The 23883-nt window shown below is 52.0% G+C and overlaps 1 protein-coding gene across 1 annotated transcript; it reads left to right on the top strand.

Annotated features, from left to right (window-relative positions):
• Window positions 1-4527: 4527 nt before the first annotated feature.
• Window positions 4528-23512, top strand: Plbd2 (phospholipase B domain containing 2). Its single transcript, XM_075982091.1, has 12 exons — window positions 4528-4828; window positions 9850-9943; window positions 14522-14680; window positions 16145-16245; window positions 16409-16623; window positions 18352-18449; window positions 20737-20897; window positions 21097-21192; window positions 21325-21396; window positions 22006-22158; window positions 22656-22818; window positions 22972-23512. The coding sequence occupies exons 1-12, from the start codon at window positions 4554-4556 to the stop codon at window positions 23137-23139; spliced, it is 1755 nt and encodes a 584-aa protein (XP_075838206.1). The 5' UTR covers window positions 4528-4553; the 3' UTR covers window positions 23140-23512.
• The last annotated feature ends 371 nt before the right edge of the window (window positions 23513-23883 follow it).

Genomic DNA, 23883 nt, shown 5'->3' with positions numbered 1-23883 from the left:
CCAGAGCTCAGGAGGCAGAGGCAGGAGGATCTCTGTGAGCTCCAGGCCAGGCTGGTCTACAGAGTGAGTTCCACACTATCCAAAGTTATATAGTGAGACCTTGTCCATTTTTCTTTTCTTAGTATGCATTGATTTTTTTTGCCTGCATTTATGTGTGTATAAGGTGTTGGATCCACTAGAATTGGATTAACAGACAGTTGTGAGCTACCAAGTGGTTGCTGGGAATTGAACCCAGGTCCTCTGGAAGAGCCATCTCTCCAGCATGAGGCCTTGTCTTAAACAAACAACAGAAACACAAACACACACATACAAAACTATACAGCATATAACAAAAACTTAATCCCTGTAGTGAGAATTCTAATTGGTCTTAATAATAAAATCCTGAGCTTGGCGGTGGTGGCACACACCTTTAATCCCAGCACTCAGAAAGCAGAGGTAGGTGGATCTCTGTGAGTTCGAGGCCAGACTGGTGGTCTAAAAGAGCTAGTTCCAGGACAGGCTCCAAAGTTACAGAGAAACCCTGTCTGGAAAAATCAAAATAGATATAGATAGATAGATAGATAGATAGATAGATAGATAGATAGATAGATAGAGCGAACCCAGAGTCAGATATTAGGGGGTAAAAGCTGAAATATCAGAGAAACAGAGAAGCCAGCTACTAGTTTTTACCTCTACAAAATCCTCAGACTGAACTGGGTATCCTGTCTCTAGAAGTCCTCAGCCTCAATGCTCAGACTGAATGCCTTCTCTGAAACCTCAGACTGAGTCTTGAACTCCTGTCTCCTCCCTTCTTATATTCCTCTCTCTGCCCAGCCATATCATTTCCCAGTTCCACCTCCCCAGTGCTGGGATAAAAGGTGTGAGCCACCACCACTTGGCTGTTTCTCTTTTAGACTGATTCAATCTCACGTAGCCCAGGGTGGCCTTAAACTCACAGAGGTCTGCTGGCCTCTGACTCCCTAGTGCTGAGATTAAAGGTGTATGCCACCACTGCCTGACCTCTATGGCTCACTAGCGTGTCTAGTTCCACACTCTGATCTTCATCCAAGCCTTATTTTTTTAAAGCATAAACAGAATATCACCACAAATCCCATTTATGTAATATATCAAGCCTGGGTGTTGGGGCTCTTTTTGATGTTAGAGACTGGGCCCAAGGCCTCAGACTGCTAAACATAGGCTAGTGCCTAGTTTCAAATGGAGACCAAAGATCTTAATTATTCTCCAGCTTATTTATTATTACTATTATTAATTATTACTACTTTGTATTATTATTAATTATTACTACTTTGTGACAGGGTCTCTCTATGTAGCCCTGGCTGGCCTGGAACTCACAGAGAGTCAGCATGCCTGACTCCACCTTATCTTTTTTTTTAATATTTATTTATTTATTATATATACAATATTCTGTCTGTGTGTATGCCTGCAGGCCAGAAGAGGGCGCCAGACCCCATTACAGATGGTTGTGAGCCACCATGTGATTGCTGGGAATTGAACTCAGGGCCTTTGGAAGAGCAGGCATTGCTCTTAACCTCTGAGCCATCTCTCCAGCCCCTCCACCTTATCTTTTCAGAGAATCTATTATTGAATCTGGGAACACTCATTCAGCAAGGCTGGCTGGCCAGTGAGTTCCAGGGACTCTCCTGTCTGTGCCTCCTTCAGGTCTGGGATTATGGTGCATGGGAGACCATGCCTAACTTGTTACGTGGGTGTTGGGGTCTGAACTCAGGTTTTTATGGATGCATTCCTCTGTGTAGTGGCTTTATACCAGTGGTTCTCAACCTGTGGGTTGCAACCCCTGGAGGTGGGGTAGATAGACCCTTTCACAGGGGTCACCTAAAACCATCAGAAAGCATAGATATTTACATTATAATTTATAACAGTAGCAAAATTATAGTTATGAAATAGCAATGAAAATACTTTCATGGTTGGGAGTCACTACAATATGAGGAACTATATTAAAAGGTCACAGCGTTAGGAAGGTTGAGAACCACTGCTTTACAGCATACTTAGAAGTCACCCAGGCTGCACTGCAGAGTGGAACGGATGTGTGCGTGTGCGCGTGTGCATGCGTGTGCGTGTGTGTGTGTGCATACTGTCACAGCATTGTCCCCGTTAATCATGCACCCCTACTGTTTCTGTTGTACCTCTGGTGTGCCCAGCACTGGTCCCAAATTCCGTGGGCTGTACCTTCATCCCAGCAATCCTGTGGTTTAGGCTGTGTCTACTAAGTTCTCTGTAGAGGTGAGTGCCAGGAGGCTCAGAATCCTGGTACCACCATGGTCAAGGGGTTCTGGGAATAAGGATTGGAACCCAAAGCAGGATCCTCCCCTTCCAGCTAGGGCCAGGCAGAAACGTCAAGAGTAGATGTGGTTGTGTGTGCTGCAAAGAACAGCGTGCATCTTTTCCATGATGCTTTCACAGTGGGTTCGAATCCCTGTGTTGACATTTCTATTTGTAACTGTAAAGTCAGTTCGTCTGCTTGAGCCTCAGTATTCCCAGCTGTTAGGGACCTGATGACTGAAAGTGTTTGCAGTATGAGATTAGCAAACAGCAGTAGTGCTTGGAATGGATGCTAAGGGAATAATTCTCCCCAGAGGGTAATGCAAGGGGAATAATTCTCCTCAGAGGGTAATGCAAGGGGAATAATTCTCCTCAGAGGGTAAATTGTCACTGGGCCCTATCAGGCAGCCTCTTGTGTAGTCTTGTCATGTTTTTAGGTAGGGTCTTATAACTCCCTCAAAATGTCCTTTCATTTAGTATGTCGCTGAGGCTAGCTTTGAACTCTCAACCCTTCTGCCTCCAGCTCTAGAGTGCTGGGGTTTACAAGCATGCTCTGTCATGCCCAGCAAGGAACCTTATACTTTTCTCTTCTTTAAAGATGGGTCTCAGGCTGGAGAGATGGCTGGATAGCTCAGCAGTTAAGAGCAATGGCTGCTTTTCCAGAGGACCCAGGTTCGGTTCCCAGTACCCACATAGTAGCTCACAAACCATTTGTAATTCATTTCCCAGAAAACTGACATTCTGGGACACCAGACACATACCTGATGCCCAGACATGCAGGCAGGCAAACCATTCATACATATTTAAAGAAAAAGGGAATCTCACTATGTATCCCAGATAGGTCTCAAACTGGTGATCCCAGTAATCCTCCTGCCTCAGCCCAGTGATTGCAGGGTTTATAGGTGTGTGTCCCCCAGGAAGCACCTTTCTCATCCTGTGGGACATTCTAGAAACATGCACCAGTGTAGGGGTAGAGGGACATATTGAGTTCTTTTTTGGTAGGGGAACAAGGTCTCACACTGCAGTCCAGGCTGTTCTGGAACTCTTGGTAGTCCTCCTGCCTCAGCGCTCCCGAGTGCTAGAATTATAGGTGTGAGTCACTTTCTTCAGGTGAACCCATGGAATTTATCCCCAGTTGTCCAGAGGCACAGGTGGCCAGCGGCTTGTACTGCCCATCTGGAGTGGGGACAGCTTATGTGCTCGAGCCCTTGGCTTCTGGGGTCTGGTGCTTGCTGCAGGTTGAGGGTCTGAAGGGACCTGCATTGCTAATTGCTACCCTCTTTTGTGTTATTTTTGAGACAGGATCTCGCTTTCTGTACCAGGCTGGTATTGAAATCTTTGAGACTACACTCGACTTTTAAAAAAATCATTTATTTTGAGATGGGGTCTCAAACTGTATCCCAAGCTAGTCTGGAATTAACTCTGTAGCTCAGGCTAGCCTGGGTGACATGAGACAATTTCATTCATAGACAGACAGACAGACAGCAAAAGAAATTTGGGGCTGGGAGATGGTTTCACAATTTTTGATGCTCTTGGCAGCTTGAGCTTGGGTCTCAGCACCCACATCAGGCAGCTCACAACTGAGAAAGCAACACTCTATTCTGGCTTCCATGGGCACCTGCCGTCCTTCCCCTCACCGCCCCCTTCATCCCCGCCCTCTAATCCACCCCCCATCGAGGCTGGAGAGGTGGCTCAGTGGTTAGAGCGCTTGCACTTGTTAATCTTACAGAGGACCTGGATTCCCAGAGCCCATCTTGTGGCTCAGAAGGATCATAATGCTAATTCCAAGGGATCCAAAGACTTCGACATTCGAGGGCACGGGGCGCTCACATGCTGCACATACATACATTAGGCAAACCAATACACATAAACTAAAATAAATAAATGTAAAAATAGTGAAAATTAAAAGAAGAGGAAGAGGAAGAAATATAATTTTTAAAAAATATGCGTCGGACGGTGCTGGTGCATTTCTTTAATCCCAGCACTCAGGAGGCACGGACAAGTGGATCTCTGTGAGTTCTAGGACAGCCAGGGCTACACAGAGAAGCCCTGTCCCAAAACAAACAAACGAAGGAAGGAACGAAGGAACGAACAGCAATCCTGGGAAGGCTGCTAAGCAGGCTTTCTGGAGCGAGCGTGGACTCTTTAAGGCGTGCCCCGCCAGGGCCCCGCCCCTCCAGCCCACAGACCCCGCCCACGCCGGAAGCCCGGTCGAAAGCCCCGCCCTAGCCCCGCCCCGGGGCGTCAATCACGTGGCCCGGCTGAGGTTCGCGATGGCGGCCCCCGTGGACGGGAGCCCCGGCAGCCGGGCGGGTCGGGCGCTGGCTCTGGCCTCGCTGGCCGCGTTGGCTGGGCTGTGGCTGGGCGGCCCAGCGGGAGCCCTCCCTACGCCGGGGCCCGGATGGCAGCGCAAAAACCCCGACCCGCCCGTTTCCCGCATCCGCTCGCTGCTGCTGGACGCCGCGTCAGGTCAGCTGCGCCTGGTGGACGGCCTCCATCCCTCCGCGGTGGCCTGGGCCAACCTCACCAACGCCATCCGCGAGACCGGGTAAGGGTTGGCCGTCCCCGCAGCCGCCATGGGCCTGGCAGGTAACAGGACTCGGGGTTGCAGACCTCGGGAGTCCACAGCTGGGTCAGGCCCAGGGTTAATGGGTGATCCATTAACTTTCTTTCCCCAACCACCGGGATCCTCCCTGAGGGACCGGGCGACCAGCTCTCTGACTGCATGGGCAGACTGGCCTAGAACTCACTGTGTAGGCCAGGCTGGCCTGCAGCTCACAGACTCCCACCTGAAGCGTGCGCCACCACGCCAGGCTCTCCAGTGATTTTGACAGCTATCCAGGAGGCCAGACCCTTGCTCCCCTCCAGAGTCAGGGCTCCAGGAATGAGCCAAGCTCCAGGCCAGAGGAATTGTTGAGGGTCCCTAAACACAAGCACAGACAGTATCCTTGTTGCTGCTCCTGCCCATCCGGGGACAAGTTCATGGCCTGATGCTACAGAGCTAAGTGCTCATCAGTATGATCAGTGTCACACTTGGAACACAGGCTGGCCCTGCAACCTCTTGTCTCTCACTAGCTCCTCTGCCAGTCTGGGTTCCCATGTCACCATTGTAAACCCAGAACTTCAAGATGGGCTCTTGTGGCAGGGTCTGCACCAGGAATAATGACTTGTGCTCGGTCAGGATAAGCTCACCTTATCCTGGTGTGTGGTCTCAAGGACCCAGTGCCAGACAAGATTCGGGCAGATACACACACACACACACACGAGATGAACAAGTCCCACCGGAAGCCAGAGCCAGCAATCTGTTGGAAACCAGATTCAGGCTATGCTGGGAGAGCATCCGGAATCCGCATATCTCCTCACCATGGTCTCGATTTATTCATGCTCAGAAGACATAGCCTCCTGCAGCATTGGCTTCTACAGGTTTTGGGAACACAAGATGCTAAAGACACTTCCGGTGTTGGTGGTCCTTGGAAGGTTGCTGCAGAGGTAACAGCTGGGTGTGGCCAATGTAGGAAGACTTCCGGGGTGAGAAGGCTGCTGGCTCTTTGAAGGAAATCACAGCTCTGGCTGGCAGCAGGGGTACCCGTTATCTGCTGATTGATGCATTTTTGTTCTGGTCTAGCAGAACCAAGAGGGCATGACGAACCCCTACTTGGATGCAGAGGTACAAGAGCGTGAGGACTGTGTGGGGAGGGGGTTCTGGACTCCGGAGGACATCTGAGTGGACTGAGAATGCTTCTAGCTATGGCACTCAGGATAGTGGGGAGGGTCTTCCTTGATTGTGTTAGCAATTTCTTCCAGCCTCGGATCCACTGCTGTGTGACCCAGGGCAAGTGGCTCCCCTTCTCTGAGCTCTTTCCTGAAATGGGGTCGAGGGGGTCCCAAAGTCTCATTGGGATTTAGAAATTTCTGCTGTTGATTGAAGGAGGAATGAAGCGGGGAAAGGAATAAGAGTCCTTTGGTCGTTTTATGATTGGGGAAACCGAGGCCTCTCATCATGCTGGCATCTTTTCTGCCCTCTACCTCCTCTTCTATATCACATGTCCCTTCACTCTGAGATTCTAGCAGTGCAGGGAGTTCATAGTGGGGGACCCCAATTTGTAGACAGGGAAACAGAGCATTGGAGACAGCTTCTTGAGTACTTGGGTCAAATGGAAGACATCTGGCCTGCCCTGGTCCCCTGGTCCATGGGAGCTCCAACCTGGGGGTGCCTGTCTCACTCTTTTGGAGGGAAGAGGTCAGGATCTAGACTCTCCTAGACCCTCTTTCTGGAGGTTTCACCGCTGCCGATTCTTGGATTGTTGGAGGGTAAATTCCCCTCCCCCTTTCTCCTTCTCCTTCCTTCCTGCAGTTTGACTTTTAATTGTTTTATGTCATTTATTTATTTATGGGCAGGAGGTGGGAGGGGCACATGTACTGTGATGTATGTGGAGGGAAGAGGACAACTCACAGGCCCCGGGGATCGAACTCAGGTCGTTAGACTTGGTGGAAAGCACCTTTACCTACTGAGCCATCTTGAGACTTTGAACTAACGCCATGAGATGGTTAGGATTTGGTGTGTGGTGGATGGAGATACCCTATTGCGGAGCTTGTGCCAGCGCGCTGTGGCCTCCGCCCTGGGGAAGTCAGGCCCCTCACCCCTTTTCCCTTTGCAACTGGATTCCACCTCTCGGAAGGCTATCTACCATTCTGCTTGGAACCAGTCACCAGAGGAGGGCAGCTTAGGAAAGCAGGGAGCATCCTGACTCTGCTGCAGCTGGGGAAGTGGGTCAGTAAGGGGAGCCATTGGAGATGGCTGGAAGGAAGCCTGCTGTGTAGCTAAAGGTCCTGTCTGTTGGTGATGGAAGACCTTTGAAACCCCTGCCCACCTCAGCAGTGGCCTAGCTTTTAAAAACATGCTACTGCTTGCTCTTCCTCCTCTTTTTCCTCTCTCTCTCTCCCCTTCTGGAACTGTGGGCATTGAACCCAGGGGTGTGTGCATGCTGAGCACACTCTATGACGGAACTGACCCCTTCAGGCCCTTTTATTTTTAAAATTTGAGACAGATCTTGTTATGAGTCTAGGGTGGGTTACATGGAAAGATTCTGTCTTTAAAAACTCCATGAATAATTTTTAGAAGTGTGTGTGTGTGTGTGTGTGTTCACATGTGTGCAGGTGTCTGCAGAAGCCAGAAAGTAGGCATCAGCTCCCTTGGAATTGGAGTTATAGGTAGTTGTGAGCCACCATGTGGGTCCTCTGGAAGGGCAGCCAGTGCTCTTAACTGCTGAGCCGCCCTCTAGCTTCCTCCTGCTAAGTCATTTGTTGTTTGTTGTAAGAGTGGGAAAGTTTGTGTGAGAAAGTCCAGGCTGTCCTCAAGGTTCTACTGGGCTGTGGTCTATTCCCATGTCTCCTCTGGGCTGCTGCTGTTTGTGTGTTTGTCTTCGTGTCTGTATACCATGTGTATGCAGTGCCTGAGGAGCCAGAAGGCATCGGATCCCCTGAAACTGGAATTACAGACAGTCGTCAGCAAGAGCGGGGACACTGGGAACCAAACCTGGTCCTCTGCAAGAGCACCAAGTGCTCCTCACTGGTGGGCTGTCTTTCTAGCTCCGTCTTGGGCTTTTGTTGTTGTTGTTGTTGTGTGTGTGCGCGCGCATGCGTGTGGAGCATAGACCAGAGGTCTACCTCAGGTGTTGTTCCTCAGGTGTTGGCCACCATGTCTTCTGAGGTAGCCCCTACTGGAAAGGGGCTCACTGATTAGGTGGAATTATCTGACCAAAGAGCCCCAAATATTTGCCTGTGTTCTCCCTTTCTTCAGTGCTGGAATTATAAACAAACATGTCACTGATTGAACTGTCTTTCCAACACACACCCCTCTTTCCTCCCTCCGTCCGTTCGTCCCTCCCTCCCTCCCTCCCTTCTTCCCTCCCTCCATCTCCCCCTCCCTCCCTCCCTTCCTCCCTCCCTTCCTCCCTCCCTTCCTCCCTCCCTCCATCTCCCCCTCCCTTCCTCCCTTCCTTCCTTTAGAAAGGGTCTCATGTAGCTCAGACTTCAGACTGTTCTAGATGACTTTAACTTGTTATCCTCCTGCCTCCACCTCCTGGGTTATAGTCATGTGACCAGATGCCCAGTCTACAAAGGGGTGGGGACAGAACCCAGGGCTTGGTGCATGCTAGATGAGCACTCTACCAATTGAGCTGCACCCCAACTCAATGGAGTTCTTTTAAAAACATTTATTAATATTTGTTTATTCGTGTGTGCATGCCTATGTGAGTTTATGTACTATGTGCATGCAGGTGTCTGCAGAGGCCTGGGGGGAGTTGTATCTCCTGAAACTAGACTCCCAGGCTCTTGTGATCCTGCCTAATGTGGGTTTTGGGAACTGATCTTGGATCCTCTGCAAGTGTTCATAATTGCTGAGCGATCTCTTCAGCCTCTGGGAGAAATATTTTAATGACAATTCTATTAAGAAAATGAGAACAAGGGTTGAGGTGATAATTTATAGCACTCCCATCTGGGGAAGTGGAGCTTTGTGGACATCCAGGTCTCCGTGAGTAAATAGAGACGGTAGCCTGACTCGACAAAAGTCTTGTTCCATGCTTGGAGGCCACTGACCCTGCAAGTATATTAGTCAGCACTGGACAACAGTGCTTCATAACAAATGGTCCAGGACTGCTGGCTCATGGAGCTAAGCTGTGGGGCTTTTGTGTGTTCTGCAGGCTTCGGGTCTGCAGACCTTCCATTCCTGGGACCTGTGGACTGGCTGCGATGTCCTTCCATGACAGCGGCAGAGGCACAGGAGGGCAGTGGGGAGTCAGAGGCCTCTTGATCTCCTTAACAGCTCTAAGTTCTTCTCTTGCCCCACTGGGCAAAGCAAGCGATGTGTGTGATCCAGCACAGGTGGATGTGTGGGTGGGGCGTGTGGCTGTGGGTGGAGACATTGCAGAGCCTCACAGTAAAGAGTGAGGACACATCACGTGATGGCAAACTCTGGACTCAGTCCTGTCTTCCTCCATGTGATGAGACCACTAGCAGTGCCTGCCTGGAAGGACTGTGACATTGCCACTGGACAAACCGGGTGGGGTTGCTAGATAGTGACAGCTTAGGAAGTGCCGGGCAGCACAACTGGGGACATCAATTGGCATAGGCGGGCAGAGGAGGCAGGTTTAGTCTGTGGAATCCATCCTATGACCCAGTACTTCCTGTCTTGGGTATCTAGCCCAGTGGGCATGCGGGTGCAGGCAGGCTGGCCGGCCGACATCTGTGTGGGCCGCTGCTACTCACTAGGCCGTTTTCATGGTCTAAAGCTAGAGGCTGGGCAGGCATGGTGTCATACACCTGTGGTCTCAGGAAGCTGAGGCAGGAGGATTGGCATTCCAGGCCAGCCTGGGCTACATAGTGAGACCCTGTCTGAAAAACAGAACAGAAACGGAGCTGGAGCCCTTGCCGGCACATAAGGTCCTGGATTCCATCTGTGGCATAAGGAATGGAAAGCCAGACCCCAGAGTGCCTGCAGCCATGGGTCTAGCTGTGAAGGTTGGCTTTGCAGGGCCCTGCTGTTGACTGAATGTCCTCCCTCTCCCCCAGGTGGGCCCATCTGGACCTGGGCACAAATGGAAGCTACAATGACAGCCTGCAGGCCTATGCAGCTGGTGTGGTGGAGGCCTCTGTGTCCGAGGAGGTAAGGTCTTGTGGGGAGCCTGGGGTCCTACCTGCCTGCCCCAGCCAAGCCAGGACATCCTCAGGGCCTTCAGTGGGATTGATGCTTGTGCTGAATGGGTCCCCTCCTCCTGCCCTCCATGTTGGCGGGGAGAAAAAGCTTGTGCTTCAAAATAGCACATGAAGCTGGACATGGTGGAACACACTTGTTACTGCGTGAGTTGAGAGGCTGAAGCAGGAGGATTGATGAGTTTGAGGGTAGCCTGGGCTAGAGACAAAGAAACAAAAACCCCTAGGCCATTACTCATACCTGTTGTCCCAGCAGTTAGGGGAGGGAGGGACAAAGATCGGGAGTTCAGGAACAGTCTTGACCATACCCCAAAAGGGAGGGTAGGAAGAAAGTGCAATCTAGTGGTTTTGGGTACACCTCTCAGGTTGTGCAGTTGGACCACTGTCCAGTTCTAGAGTGTATCCATCACCCAGGAGGAACCTATCAGGCTAACACTCCAAACATCTCACAGAAGTACAGTCATACAGCGGGAGATGCCGACCTCCTCCTGCCTTTGTTTGATTTGAGATAGAGTTCACATGGCCCTGGCTGGCTGCCAACTCGGTGTGTAGCCAAGGATGTCCCTGATTTTCCTTAGTGCTGGGATTACAGTAGTGTGTCACCACCCGATTTATACAGCGCTGGGATGGAACCCAGGGTTTATTGTGCGTGCTGGGAAGTGCGAGCCTTCTTATGACCATCACTAGGCGTAATGTTTTTTGTTCCTTTTGTATTTGTATATCCTCAGAAAATGGTTTTTCGTTAAGGTACAAAATAATGGGTTTCTTTTTTTTTTTAAAAAAATATTTATTTATTTATTAATTATGTATACAATATTCTGTCTGTATGCCTGAAGGCCAGAAGAGGGCGCCAGACCTCTTTACAGATGGTTGTGAGCCACCATGTGGTTGCTGGGAATTGAACTCAGGACCTTTGGAAGAGCAGGCAATGCTCTTAACCACTGAGCCATCTCTCCAGCCCAATAATGGGTTTCTTGATGACATTAAAATTGATGGTCACCGTTTACCGTGTGCATGTCTGTGTCTGTATGTGTGGGTGGGTGCACACACATCAGGATACATGCGTAGAAGTCAGAGGACAACCTTCTGGAGTCTGTTTTCTTTTCGTTATGTGAGTTTTAGGGACTGAATTCAGGTCATCAGGCTTGGTGGCAAGCTCCTTTACCTGCCAAGTCATCTCAGTGGCCCCAGTATGACATTTTTATACATACATGTCTTTGTACTTCACCTATGTCCCCTGCTGCATTCCTGAACTACACACCTCCAAGTGGCCCCTTTCTCTCTCGCCTAAAGTGTCCACGATTCCCCTCTCCTTCATGTCTTCTCCCCCTTTGGTATTTTTTGAAAGATTTATTTACTTACTTTTTTTATTTATTTATTGGATTTTTGCGACAGGGTTTCTCTGTGTTGCCCTGACTATCCTGGAACTCACTTTGTAGAGCAGGCTGACCTCGAACTCACAGAGATGTGCCTGCCTCTGCAGAGCCTCCTGAGTGCTGGGGTTAAATCATGGACTACCACCACTTGGCTAAAGACTTATTTTTGTTTATATTGGTGTGCGTGTAAGAGCATGTGTGTATCCAAGGAGACTGAAGAGTGTCGGCTCCTGGAGCTGGAGTTACAGTGGTGTAGAGAACTGAACTCTGGCCCCCTTCAAGAGAAGCAAGTGCCATGGAGCCATCTCTCTAGCCCCCTTTTAAGGTTTTTAGAGACATGCTCTTACTGTGTGATCTAGGCTGACTTCTAACTTGAGATCCTCCTGCCTCAGTCTCCTGCGTGCGGGGGATTACAGGGTGTGCCCCCCCCCCGCCCTCTTTCTGATACTGGAGATTGAACCAGGATGCCTAGGAACTCATGCATGTTGAGGAAGCCTCTCCTGCTGATCTCAGGCTTCTTTGCACTCTTTGGTTAGTCTAACCTTGATCTCCCTCTGTAGTCCAGGCTGGCCTTGAACTCGGGATACTCCTGCTTCAGCTCCTGGAGCACTGACACACTTCACTTGGCCTGGCTCCTACTTTTTTTTTTTTTAATTTTCAAGACAGGGTTTCTCTGTAGCTTTTGGTTCCTGTCCTGGAACTAGTTCTTGTAGACCAGGCTGGCCTCAAACTCACAGAGATCCGCCTGCCTCTGCCTCCCAAGTGCTGGGATTAAAGGCGTACGCCACCACCGCCCGGCTCTGGTTCCTACTTTTGTTAAACTAGCTTTCCTGTCTGCGTCAAGTCCCCAGACAGCATAGTCTCTTGCTTACCTGGTCTGGAACTGCAGGGATGGCAGTCACTGTCAGGGGCCCCAGCCATCAGAAGCTATGGGTAACAGCTCTTCCCACACTGGGTGGGTGGTAAGTGGATACCCACTTTGGGAGATTACTGGGCATCAATTTATAGAGTAAAATCCACTCAGGGTCCACTGGCCACTATTAGTGTGTATCCACTTGGTGACCCAGGGACATGGAAGGGGTGTTCAGGAGCTGAAGGCATTGTCCTGGTGGAGCTTGATGGAGCAGTGACAGCAAGGGACTGGATAATGTGAGCTGTGCTTTGGGGGCTCAGGGGACCACAGAAGCAGCCTCTGTAGGATTCTTCATAAGCTTAACCCCCATCCAGGCTTCCCAGGAGCCTTTGCTTCTAGGAAGATGGTGAGATGCAATTCCTTCTCCCAAGGAACACACAACTTACTGAGGACATTGAGACAAGGCCGTGGTGGCTCTTGTGCCAGGATCCTGAGGGACATGCTTGTGTCGTCTCACCGGGTCTGAGCTCTTGAGCTTGGCCTGGGTGTCTCCACTGGGAGAGGTGATGAGACTTGGGTCCTGACATGTGCTTCCTTAAGGTGAAATAGCCATTCAAGCTGAGAATCAGCATTTGAACCCAGTTCTGTCTGGCCCAAGTCTCTGTCTAGTTCCTAGCTGAGCCCAGCCTGACCCTCAGGTAGGGCAGCCAATGGGCCTTGCTCTGGAGGCTCTGGAAGGTAGAAGGAGACAGGGAGCATTAGTAGGGCCTGGGGCTAAGCAGGATATGGCGTGTCACTATGTTGAGGGGGGGTTCGTGGTAGAGAGGCTTCCTAGTAGGGTGGTGTGTGGTTGGAAGTTATCTTCAGCGGTTGCTTGGAGAGTGTGGGGCTTTGGGACTTTGCAAAAGCACATCTTGACATTGACTCATTGTCTTGGTGTTTGGGGACACCAGTGCTTGCCTGCCCATGCTTCAGTTTCCCCAGCTGTAAAGTGGATATATTGGTTTCACTTCACTGTGATGAAATACCCAAGGCGGTGAGCTCATAAAGGCAAGGGTTTATTTTGTTTGACTGATGCTCCAGCCCAAAGCTGGGTGGATCATTGCTTTGGGTCTCTGGTGGGATCTGGACACATACACATAGCAGGGCAAGATGTTCCCTTCATGAACCAGAAAGAAGAGAGTAGGGTCCCAGAGTCCCCTTCCAGGACAAGCCTCAAACCTTAGGCTCTCCTCCAAGCAGTGCGACCCAATGTACCAAACAGCCTCTGGATGGCCAGCTCAAGCTGGATCACTGTGTGGGGATGACAACCACAGTGTCTAGCTCAGAGCACTGGAGGCTTCATCATATCCACCTGTTTGAGGCCGCTCACTAGCATAAGCCATAGACCAGCAGGCCTCTTCCCGGGGAGCACTGGCTGTATGCCCTGGTTATTCTGGGCTGGGTCAGGCTGACCTTGGTGGGCTCACTGGTATTGCTGTAGTAGCTGGGTGGCCTGGGATAACCTCATTCACATGTCCATCAGCTGGGGAACAGGTAGGCTGGCTGCAGTCTCTCTTCCAGCAGGCAAGCCCCAGCTGATGCACACTGCACCTGGGCAGTGCCGACAGTCTGGTACACTTTTCTGGCCCAGTGAGTCAGCAGGGGGGCTTGTCTTGTTCCCTCTGTCCTCTGTGCTTGGAACAGAGCAGGGAGCTGTTCAGAAACACATTTGTCAAGCCAGGAGTAGTGGTACATGCTCACAGTGTCTGGAGTAATCCTAGCAGGCCAGAGACAAAGAGTGTGAACCTGTCTAAAAATCCAAACAATGGCTGGGAATGTGGCTGCACTAGTAGACAGCTTGCCTAGCATGCACAGACTCCAGGTTCCGTCCCCAGCATTGTATATCCAGCCTTGGAGATGCACTTGGCAGGTAGAGGCAGGAAGATCAGGTGTTCAAGGCCAGCCTCATCTACATTAAACCCTACCTCCAAACAACCCAAACCAAACCAAACCTGTTGTCCGGTGGCCTTGCAGAACATTTGCTTGGCCTGCATGAGGCCCTGGGTCTAATCTCCAGTGCTGCAAACCCAACAGAAACGACCCAAGACCCTGTATTTGATCGTGGAGTGCATTGTTCAACCCAGGTCCCATCAACAGAGGAAGTACAGTCTAGGGTAGGCCTTCCACATCACAGGCTCCAGAGGAGGGCGACTCAGAGATTTGGGCTTTGAAGGGGGCTGAGAGTCTCTGCACTCTGGTGGGGCGAGTCCTAGGGTCCTGCACAAAGAGAGCAGCAGCTGCCCTGCCCTCCTCCCCGCAGCTCATCTATATGCATTGGATGAACACGGTGGTCAACTACTGTGGCCCCTTCGAGTATGAAGTCGGCTACTGTGAGAAGCTCAAGAGTTTCCTGGAGACTAACTTGGAGTGGATGCAGAAGGAAATGGAGCTTAGCCAGGACTGTCCATACTGGCACCAGGTGGGCTGGGCTGCCCTGCTTGAGGGGAGGTGGCTCTTTGGGTGTGCCCATGTCCTGTGCTAGTCCTCAGTGAGCTAGAAGTCCTTTCTGCTTTAATATCTATCAGCGTCTGCTGCCCTCCTTCTTCTCCAGCTGCCCATCCTGGCCCGGATGCCCGGCCCTTTCTGCCTTCCTGCTGTCAAAGAACCTAGATGTAGCTAAGTGGTGGCTCGTGGCTCTCGCTGTCAGGGGGTGGTGGAAGGCTGGATAAAGCAAACACCATTTCAGAAAGGAAGGGAGGAGAAAAGGAAAGCATGCAGAGGAACCAGGCTTTGCCTTCCTTCCGGGGCGGAGCTCCGACTGCCTGGATGATGCTAAGGGCCAGGTTCTGGGTGGCTAGCTCCATGGGCTGCCGGCTAGGTCACAGAACCTGTGACTTCTCTACAGACCCGAGGGTTTAGCTGCAGAGCGCAGGCAGTAGCCTCTGTGGAGAACCCTGCCACCTGTTTGCACATCCTCCAGGGCTGACACTTCCTACCCATAGTTCTCTCTCTCTCTTTTTTTAAAAATATTTATTTATTTATTATGTATACAATATTCTGTCTGTGTGTATGTCTGCAGGCCAGAAGAGGGCATCAGACGTCATTACAGATGGTTGTGAGCCACCATATGGTTGCCGGGAATTGAACTCAGGACCTTTGGAAGAGCAGGCAACGCTCTTAACCACTGAGCCATCTCTCCAGCCCCCATAGTTCTCTTTGACAACCCGTTTATGACCCTGCTTCAGGCTCTCTTCCTCCACACACCACTCATCTACCCCTCCTTCCGTAGGTCTGCTTACTCACAATCCACCCTCCAGATCACCCAGTGCCCCTTCTGTCCTGTCCATCTACCCATCCATGCATCTGCTTACTAAGGTATCCATTCTTTCAGCAGTGCATCTGCTTAGACACCCACACATGTACATACCGACCCATTTATCCTCCAAGCCATCCTTCAACCTTCCTGTTGATCCTTCTACCCATCCTTCTGCCTGTTCATCTGTCTATTCCTATCCTGTATGGCCATCTATCTTGTCTGTACTTAAGTTCCTGGTACTTGCCCAGCACCAGCCAAGACCTAGTGAGGGCCACAGTAATGCCTCTAGTTACAGGTGCTGAGGCAGAACTGACAGTGGGTGAAGGCAACCTTAGGGCGGATGCCAGGGTCAGCCACACAGCCAGCGTCCAAGACTAGGGAGATGTTTGGCAGGGCATCTGGCCAAACTAGAAGGATTTGTGGAGGAGATGGCTTTTGATCTGGATTCTTAAGTGAGGCGGACTTGGGGTCAGCATGAAGATACTTCATACAGTTGAGTTATTGAAAGCAGGAGAGGGCTCAGGGCTGGCAGGAGCCTGTGGAGCACCCCTGGACCAGGTCAGAGCCCCTGAAGTGGTGTAGGAGGGGTGAACTGGGGGCCTTATCCTCCCTCTGTTCCTCCCCTAGGTGCGGCTGACCCTCCTGCAGCTGAAAGGCCTGGAGGACAGCTACGAAGGCCGTTTGACCTTCCCAACTGGGAGGTTCACCATCAAACCCTTGGGGTTCCTGTAAGTGACCCCCCAGCCTGCACAGGGTGGGTAAGGAGTCATCCCAGTTCTGTGCCAGCTTTGCCATTTCCTGCCCCTAGAACACAGTGGGTCTGCTGACCCCTAAAGCCTTATGTGATGTGGGTGCAGAGTGGCTGCTGACCCTCCCATCCTGCCTCCTCAGCCTGCTGCAGATTGCCGGAGACCTGGAAGACCTGGAGCCAGCACTGAATAAGACCAGCACCAAACTTTCCCTGGGCTCTGGCTCCTGCTCTGCTCTCATCAAGCTGCTGCCAGGTGCACGTGACCTCCTGGTGGCACATAACACATGGAACTCCTACCAGAACATGCTACGCATCATCAAGAAGTACCGGCTGCAGTTCCGGGAGGGGCCGCAAGGTGGGAGGAAGGAACAACCTTGCAGGAGGGTGGTGCACAGGGGCAGGAATTCTTTTTTATTTTTATTTTTTTAAGATAGATTTATTTTATGTATGTGAGTACTCTGACTGCATGTGCATCTTTATGCCAGAAGAGGGCATTAGATCTCATTGTAGATGGTTGTGAGCCACCATGTGGTTGCTGGGAATCAAACTCAGGTCCTTTGGAAGAGCAGCCAGTGCTCTTAAACTGCTGAGCCATCTCTCCAGCTCCATTCTAGGAATTCTTATTTGGCAAGCAGAGTATCAGCTGGCATGCCTTTAATCGCATCACTTGGGAGGCAGAGGCAGGCGGATCTCTGGGAGTTCGAGGCCAGCCTGGTCTACAAGAGCTAGTTCCAGGACAGGAACCAAAAGCTATGGAGAAACCCTGTCTCGAAAAATCCAAAAAAAAGAGATCTATCAGCTGGCTCCAAGGTTACTAACCAACCATCCACCTGTCTGCCTGCGCCTTACTCTTCTACCTTCTCCTGGCTCTATCTGGGGTATTGAAACCTGGGCCTTGTTGCTGAGCAAGGGCTGTACCATTCAGCTCCATGTTCCAGCTGGCCCTGAACTCACTCTAGTAGGTGCCCACCATAGACAGTCACCCAGAGAGGCAGGCAAAGTAATGGCAATGGAGAGAAGCCGGTTGCACACAGTGGGGTAACACTGAGATAGCAGTCCTGCCTCAGCCTCCCTTGTCCTGGGACTACAGGCACTCACCATCATGTTTTCTGGTGTTTTTAACGCTTTAAAAAAACCTGCTTAAGGCACCGGGTGGTGGTGGGCATGCTTTATATCCTAGCACTCAGGAGGCAGAGGCAGGTGGATCTCTGAGTTTGAGGCCAGTCTGGACTGCAAGAGCAAGTTCCAGGACAGTAGGACAGGCTCCAAAGCTACAGAGAAACCCTGTCTCGAAAAACCAAGCCAAACCAAAACAAAAAAGGTGCATAATGGCTGGGGATATTTTTCCATGCAGAACAAGTCCCCTAAAACAGTACCACCAATAAGTGGAAGTTATGTCCTGGAACTAGCTCTTGTAGACCAGGCTGGCCTCGAACTCATAGAGATCCACCTGCCTCTGCCTCCCGAGTGCTGGGATTAAAGGCGTGCGCCGCCACCACCCGGCTTCCATCTACATTTTAAAATGAATTTATTTACTCCTTTTAAAAACTGATTCACCAGTGTTTAAGGGAAATCTGTTTCCAGCTACAGGGAGGAGCAGCTGCTGAGCATCTTGCTGTTCATCGTATTCCAAGTGTGTTGTGGAAGCAGTAGAGACAGCCAGTGGGGCTCTTCCCCTTCTGCTGCTGCTCCTCCTTCTACCGTCCTTCTTCCTTCCCCCTCCTCCCTTCCTCTGTCTCCTCCTCCTCTTCCTCTTCTTCATCCTCTTCCCTATTGTCCTTCTTCCTCACCCTCCCCTACTTCCTTTTTGATTAGAGTCTCATAACTCTGACTGACCTGGAACTCACTGTGTAGTCCAAGTGGCTTTCAACTTAGAGCAGTCCTCCTGCCTCAGCCTCCTGGTGTTGGCATCCAGGCAGGTGCCACCACATATTTTATATGAAGGACCTCATCTATAACAGTGACTGACGGGATGAGAGTGGCCCCCTGAGGACCACTTGTTCCTCACTTGAGACTCTAGTCTTGTGGGTTGGGGTATGGGGTCCCCACAAGGCCTGCCTGACCAGCTCACCCCCCCTCCCAGAGGAGTACCCCCTGATTGCTGGCAACACCGTGGTCTTTTCGTCTTACCCGGGCGCCATCTTTTCCGGTGATGACTTCTACATCCTGGGCAGTGGGCTGGTAAGTGGCCGGGTCACATGCTTGCTGGGGACACAGCAGAGAGGCTCTGGGGGTACAGTGAAGGATGAGGCGTGCAGAGCCTCTGAGCTGCTGGTCTTGGGGACTTCTGCAAGGCCCTTGAGTGCAGTGACCTTGGTTTGGTTTGTTTTTCTGTGTTCGGCATAAACACCTCCTTTCTGCCAGTGACCTTGCTCTCTGCTGCCTTCCCCTCTCCCCACCCCCTAACCTGGCCACTTTCTGAGAGCTGCTGTTCGCAGTGCCTTGCTTCCCTGCTCTCTGGCTGGCATCCAGGCCCCTTTAGAAATCTGTTCCTGGTGCTCGAGATCGCAGACTGATGCTGTCAGGAGACGGACTTTGATGCAGAAAGCGCTTCGGTGCAGTGGATGCTGGGGCAAAGCAGACATAGTGGGGTTCATGTCTCTTTGTCTTTGCTGTTGCTTTTTCCTAGTGTGGGAGAGACTTGTGGGGTGGGGTGGGGTGGGGATGGAGACACGGGAGCCTCAGGCCAACAAGCTTCCCCTGCCTGTCCCCAGAGGATCGTGTGTGTGTGTGTGTGTGTGTGTGTGTGTGTGTGTGTGTGTGAGAGAGAGAGAGAGAGAGAGAGAGAGAGAGAGAGAGAGAGACTGTCTGTCTGTCTGTCTGTCTGTGTCCGTCTGCACATGTGTGGTGGAACCTTGGGCCTCTTCACTGGGCCAGCATAGGAGGCCATCCACCCCTTTGACAGTGTAGGATGCTAGGGACCTTCTCAGACTTCTGTTTTTGTTTTATGTTTTGTTTTTTAAATGTATTTAGTGTGTATGTATTTGGTTTGGTTTGGTTTGGTTTTTTTCGAGGCAGGATTTCTCTGTGTAACAGTCCCATCCTGTCCTGGAACTCACAGAGATCCACCTGTCTCTTCCTCCCGAGTGCTGGGATTAAAGGCATGTGCCACCACTGCCTGGCTATTTTTTATTTTTGTGTTTTTGTTTGTTTGCTCTATTTATTTATTCAGGTTATTAAGGCAGTGTGTCACTTTGTAGTTCAGACTGTTCTGGAGCGCAGCTCATAGCCCAGTCTACTCGGGAGACTGAGGTTGTGTGCCCGGGCTAGGCCCAGCTTAGATGTCATCTTCATTTGTCTTCTCTTTTATTTCTTATTCTGGTTTTCTGGGACAGGGTCTCATGTAGCCCAGGCTGGCCTCCACTTCCCTAGGACAGGGGTTAAGATAGGCCCCAAGCTCACTATGTAGCAAGGTTTCCTCGAGCTCCTGTCTTCCTGCCTCCACCTCCCTAGGACTGGGGTTAAGACACGTATGTAGCACTGTGCCCATCTCCGATGTCCTCTGTAGAACACTCGCTTATGCTCACACCTGGACTCCTGGCACTCGAGAGGCCGAGGCAGCAAAATCACCAAGAGTTTGGAGTCAGCTTGGGCTACAGTGTGACACTGTAGATGCCCCCAAAATAGACAAAACCCTAACACTAAAGTACTGTCCTATGTGGGTCCTGCCATTTGTTGCCTCTTTTTAGCCTCCTCATATAAAGAAAGACTCAGACCAGCATCCTTGGGGGCACAGGGGACTAAACTCTGACTTCAGGCTGGGGGGCTGATCACCAACCATGACCAGCTGGCGGACTTGTCTCTTAGTTTCTCTGGGTCTTGCATACCTGTCTTCTAGAGGAGGGTAGCAAGAGCTGACCGGGACTCAACTGTGAGATTCTCCCACAGCAGGGCCACCCACCAGCTGCCAGGGTGTTGCTGTTTGAAAGTCAGGTTTCCCAGGCTCCGCTTGACAGTTACAAGTTCTGTTGTTTGGTCTAAAACAGGGTTTACTCTGAGGACTCGGCTCGCCTGGAGCTCACCATAGACCAGGCTCACCTTGAACTTGTGGCAAACTTCCTGCCTCTGGCTCCTGAGTTCTGGGTTATAGGCATGTACCACAACACCTGGCTGGTTCTGCATTGGTTTTAACAATGATGTTAAGAAGAAGAGGGCATGTTTATGTAGACACATGAGGGCCCCAGGGGGCCGTGAGGTGAGAGGTTTCATAGGCCTTGTGACACCAGACAGAGCAAGGTGGGCTGGGTTCTTGGCAAGGTCTCTGACAGCGGTGTCAGGTGACTAGCCTCAAACCACCAGCTCTGCCTGTTGAGCTGAGTCTCCCCCAAACCAAGTACTTTTCCAAGGAATACAAGAGGGGTGTTCACTAAAGCAAGTTAGGGTTGTAAGGAAAGCACAAACATTGACTTCTGAGCCAGGACAGGATGGGGTTGCCCTGTAGATCTGCAGCCCACCTTGTCTCTCACAGGTCACCCTGGAGACCACCATCGGCAACAAGAATTCAGCCCTGTGGAAGTACGTGCAACCCCAGGGCTGCGTGCTGGAGTGGATCCGAAACATCGTGGCCAATCGCCTGGCCGTGGATGGGGCCACCTGGGCAGAAGTCTTCAAGCGATTCAACAGTGGCACGTGCGTGTGTTTCTGGCCCCATACCCCTACTTGGAGACCATCGGGGCTCTGGGGCCTTCTGCCCAGCCCCTTCTTTCAAATGCTTACTGGGGCAACCCAAGCCCTTTTTTTGTTTTCTATTTGGGTAAACTGGGGCTCAAGAATGAAAGAATTTTCTTCTATCCTCTCCTGTAAGCCATTCCTTCCTTGTGCCTGGCAGGTATAATAACCAGTGGATGATTGTGGACTACAAGGCATTCATCCCCGACGGGCCCAGCCCTGGAAACCGGGTGCTTACTATCCTAGAACAGATCCCGTGAGTCCTGGGGGCAGAGGGAGGAGGGTCCCTGACGGGTGCAGGTGGGAGGCTCAGGACACAGCACAGCTCCTGCTTAGGGCCCTCGGAGCTTGTCCCCTCACTTGCTTTGTCCCTCTCTCTGGGTCTCAGGGGCATGGTGGTGGTGGCCGACAAGACCGCGGAGCTCTACGAGATGACCTACTGGGCTAGCTACAACATCCCGTATGTCCTTCCTTTTTCCACCCCTACCCCCATCTGTCCTCCCTGAGGCAGGCTCCTTCCCCAGGTGGCATCTTAAACACACAGAGCAGTGAGACCTGCCCCAGCCCCTCTCCTGCTGTTAAAGTTCTACCTCATATGTGACCTCCAGTTCTGGTACTGCTGCAGGGTGTCTTTGGATGGACACACCTTGGGACTGGATATTGCCATGAATTCAGCTGAACCCACCCCCATCTCCTGAGAGATGGAGATGCCCATGCAGTACCCAGCCTGGGTCCCTAAATCCAGTCTTAGCCGGGCTCCTCCGAGCTGCCTTGCAGCCCGTGCTTTCTCAGGGTGTTAAGGTCCTGCCATTGGGTGCTTGTGACCATGATACCTGAGTGTAAGAGCCTGTTCTCGTTCTCATTCCATAGATGTGGAAACTGAGGCAGGGATCCTGGCTCATCCATAGCTCCTTGGTCAGAGAATTCTGAAATAGACCCCAGAGCCCAGGTTTATCCCCTACAGTACAAGAGGGCCTTGCTGCAACCTGATGTGGCCCTGACAGCAGCTGCACCGTGACAGTCAGTCATGGCCAGTGGGAGTCGTGGGTGACCACCCTTGTCCCAGCAGGTTCTTTGAGACTGTGTTCAACGCTAGTGGGCTGCAGGCCTTGGTGGCCGAGTATGGAGACTGGTTCTCCTACACTAAGAACCCTCGAGCCCAGATCTTCAGGAGGGACCAGTCATCCGTGAAGGACATGGGCTCCATGGTCCGGCTCATGAGGTGGGTCAGCAGAGTCCTGGCTTGGTGCAGAGAGTCACGTGTGTGTCTGTGACAGTTAGTCTGCAGGTGGGCCTGCTCCCCGCCCTCCTTGGGGAACCCCTTTCTCCTGGGAGGTGGAGATGCCTGCCCAGGACTCAGACTGGAGCTGAAGTGTGGCGAGGCAGCCTGAGTCCCCACACATGCTGTGGAGTAGACCAGGTGTCTGGTCTGTTTGGTGGAGGGGCCTGGAGAACCTCCCCCAAGAAGAGCCAAGTGACAAGCCTGGGGGATGACCCTTGGAGGTGTGAGGGTAGGCCACATCTAGTACTGGGGTGACCCTGTGGAGGGGTAAGAGTGGGCCACATCTAGGACTGGGGTGACCCTGTGGAGGGGTAAGAGTGGGCCATTTCTGGCCATACCTGAGTCATGGCTGGTGCTGGGAGAAGCCTAGGAAGTTCAGGAAGGGGTCAGGGCCACCCTTTCTGCGGGCTTTTTGCATCCCTTCCATCTGCACACAGGTACAATGACTTCCTTCACGACCCGCTGTCACTGTGTGAAGCCTGCACTCCGAAGCCCAATGCGGAGAACGCCATCTCTGCCCGCTCTGATCTTAACCCTGCCAATGGGTCCTACCCGTTTCAGGCCCTGCACCAACGTGCCCATGGTGGCATCGATGTAAAGGTTCGCCACCCAAGCCAGCTGCCACATTGCCTGGGGAAGGGTGGGTGGGACGGATGTAGGATCGGGGCAGACGGGTCAAGGTAAAGGGATACCTTCTTTGGGGTCAGCCTTAGAATGGTGCTCTGATTCAGTGGCCTGCTCTCTGACCTCCAGGTGACCAGCTTTTCCCTGGCCAAGCACATGAGCATGCTGGCAGCCAGTGGCCCCACGTGGGACCAGTTACCCCCTTTCCAGTGGAGTAGATCGCCGTTCCACAACGTGCTGCACATGGGCCAGCCCGATCTCTGGACATTCTCACCCATCCAGGTCCCATGGGACTGAGAATCTGCCTGCACCCAGTTGCCTTCACTCTGTGTGGCCACCCATCCTTTGGGGCTCTGGTCTGGATGGTCTCCTCTGCAGGGACACAGACCCAGCGGGCTCAGAGCTGATTCTCTGCCCCCTCACCGCTCTTGCTCTGTGCCTGTCACCAGTGGGCTGGGGCTTATGCTTGGCTGTGGGCCTGGTGGGATCCTGGGTGTCATTCTCCTAATGCTGGTCCCTCAGTGTCTGTGTGGGACTCCGATAGGGCTCATCGTTGCTGTCACTACTAGCCTGCGGGCCTATCACCTCAGGGAACAGTCCGTGTCCCCTCTGGGCAACTTTCCTGAGGTAGAAGCTTGAAAACAAAAACCAAAGTTTCTGGCTGCTGGTAGCTGGAGGGTCTTGTGTTCTTTCTGCAGGAGGGGTGCACCATCACCCTGTTCTCCTGCCCCGCCCCCAGCCCGAGCTTGCCCCTGGCCTCCTGGTAGGTGTCCCTGGCTCTGTTCCGAGGGAGCCAAGCACGGGCTGTACTCCCACTGAGTAGGAGGGGCCATGGCCATGCTGTGTCTTGTGAGGCAGCAGTGAAGGTCAGGGCCCTGTACCACGCCCTGCCCATTGTTCTCGCCATCCATCTGTCCCTTCACTCCTGTGCCAGCCCACTTACCACTGTCTGACTGCATGCAAGCCACCCGCCCTCCCAGCACCCATCCTCACCTACTCACCAGCCAGTCACTTGGGTCTCCTAGTGGGCTGGTGTAAGAG

Source organism: Microtus pennsylvanicus, chromosome 1, assembly GCF_037038515.1.
Source record: "Microtus pennsylvanicus isolate mMicPen1 chromosome 1, mMicPen1.hap1, whole genome shotgun sequence".
Taxonomy (NCBI): Eukaryota; Metazoa; Chordata; class Mammalia; order Rodentia; family Cricetidae; genus Microtus; species Microtus pennsylvanicus.
Note: the sequence above shows the minus strand (reverse complement) of the source record. Positions and strands in the feature narration are given on the sequence as shown.

Coding starts and splice junctions, on each gene's coding strand:
- Plbd2 (XM_075982091.1), top strand. CDS start 4,554: ATGGCGGCCCCCGTGGACGGGAGCCCCGGCAGCCGGGCGGGTCGGGCG. Junction 4,829..9,849: donor AACGCCATCCGCGAGACCGG/GTAAGGGTTGGC, acceptor CCTCTCCCCCAG/GTGGGCCCATCTGGACCTGG. Junction 20,898..21,096: donor AAGCGATTCAACAGTGGCAC/GTGCGTGTGTTT, acceptor TGTGCCTGGCAG/GTATAATAACCAGTGGATGA.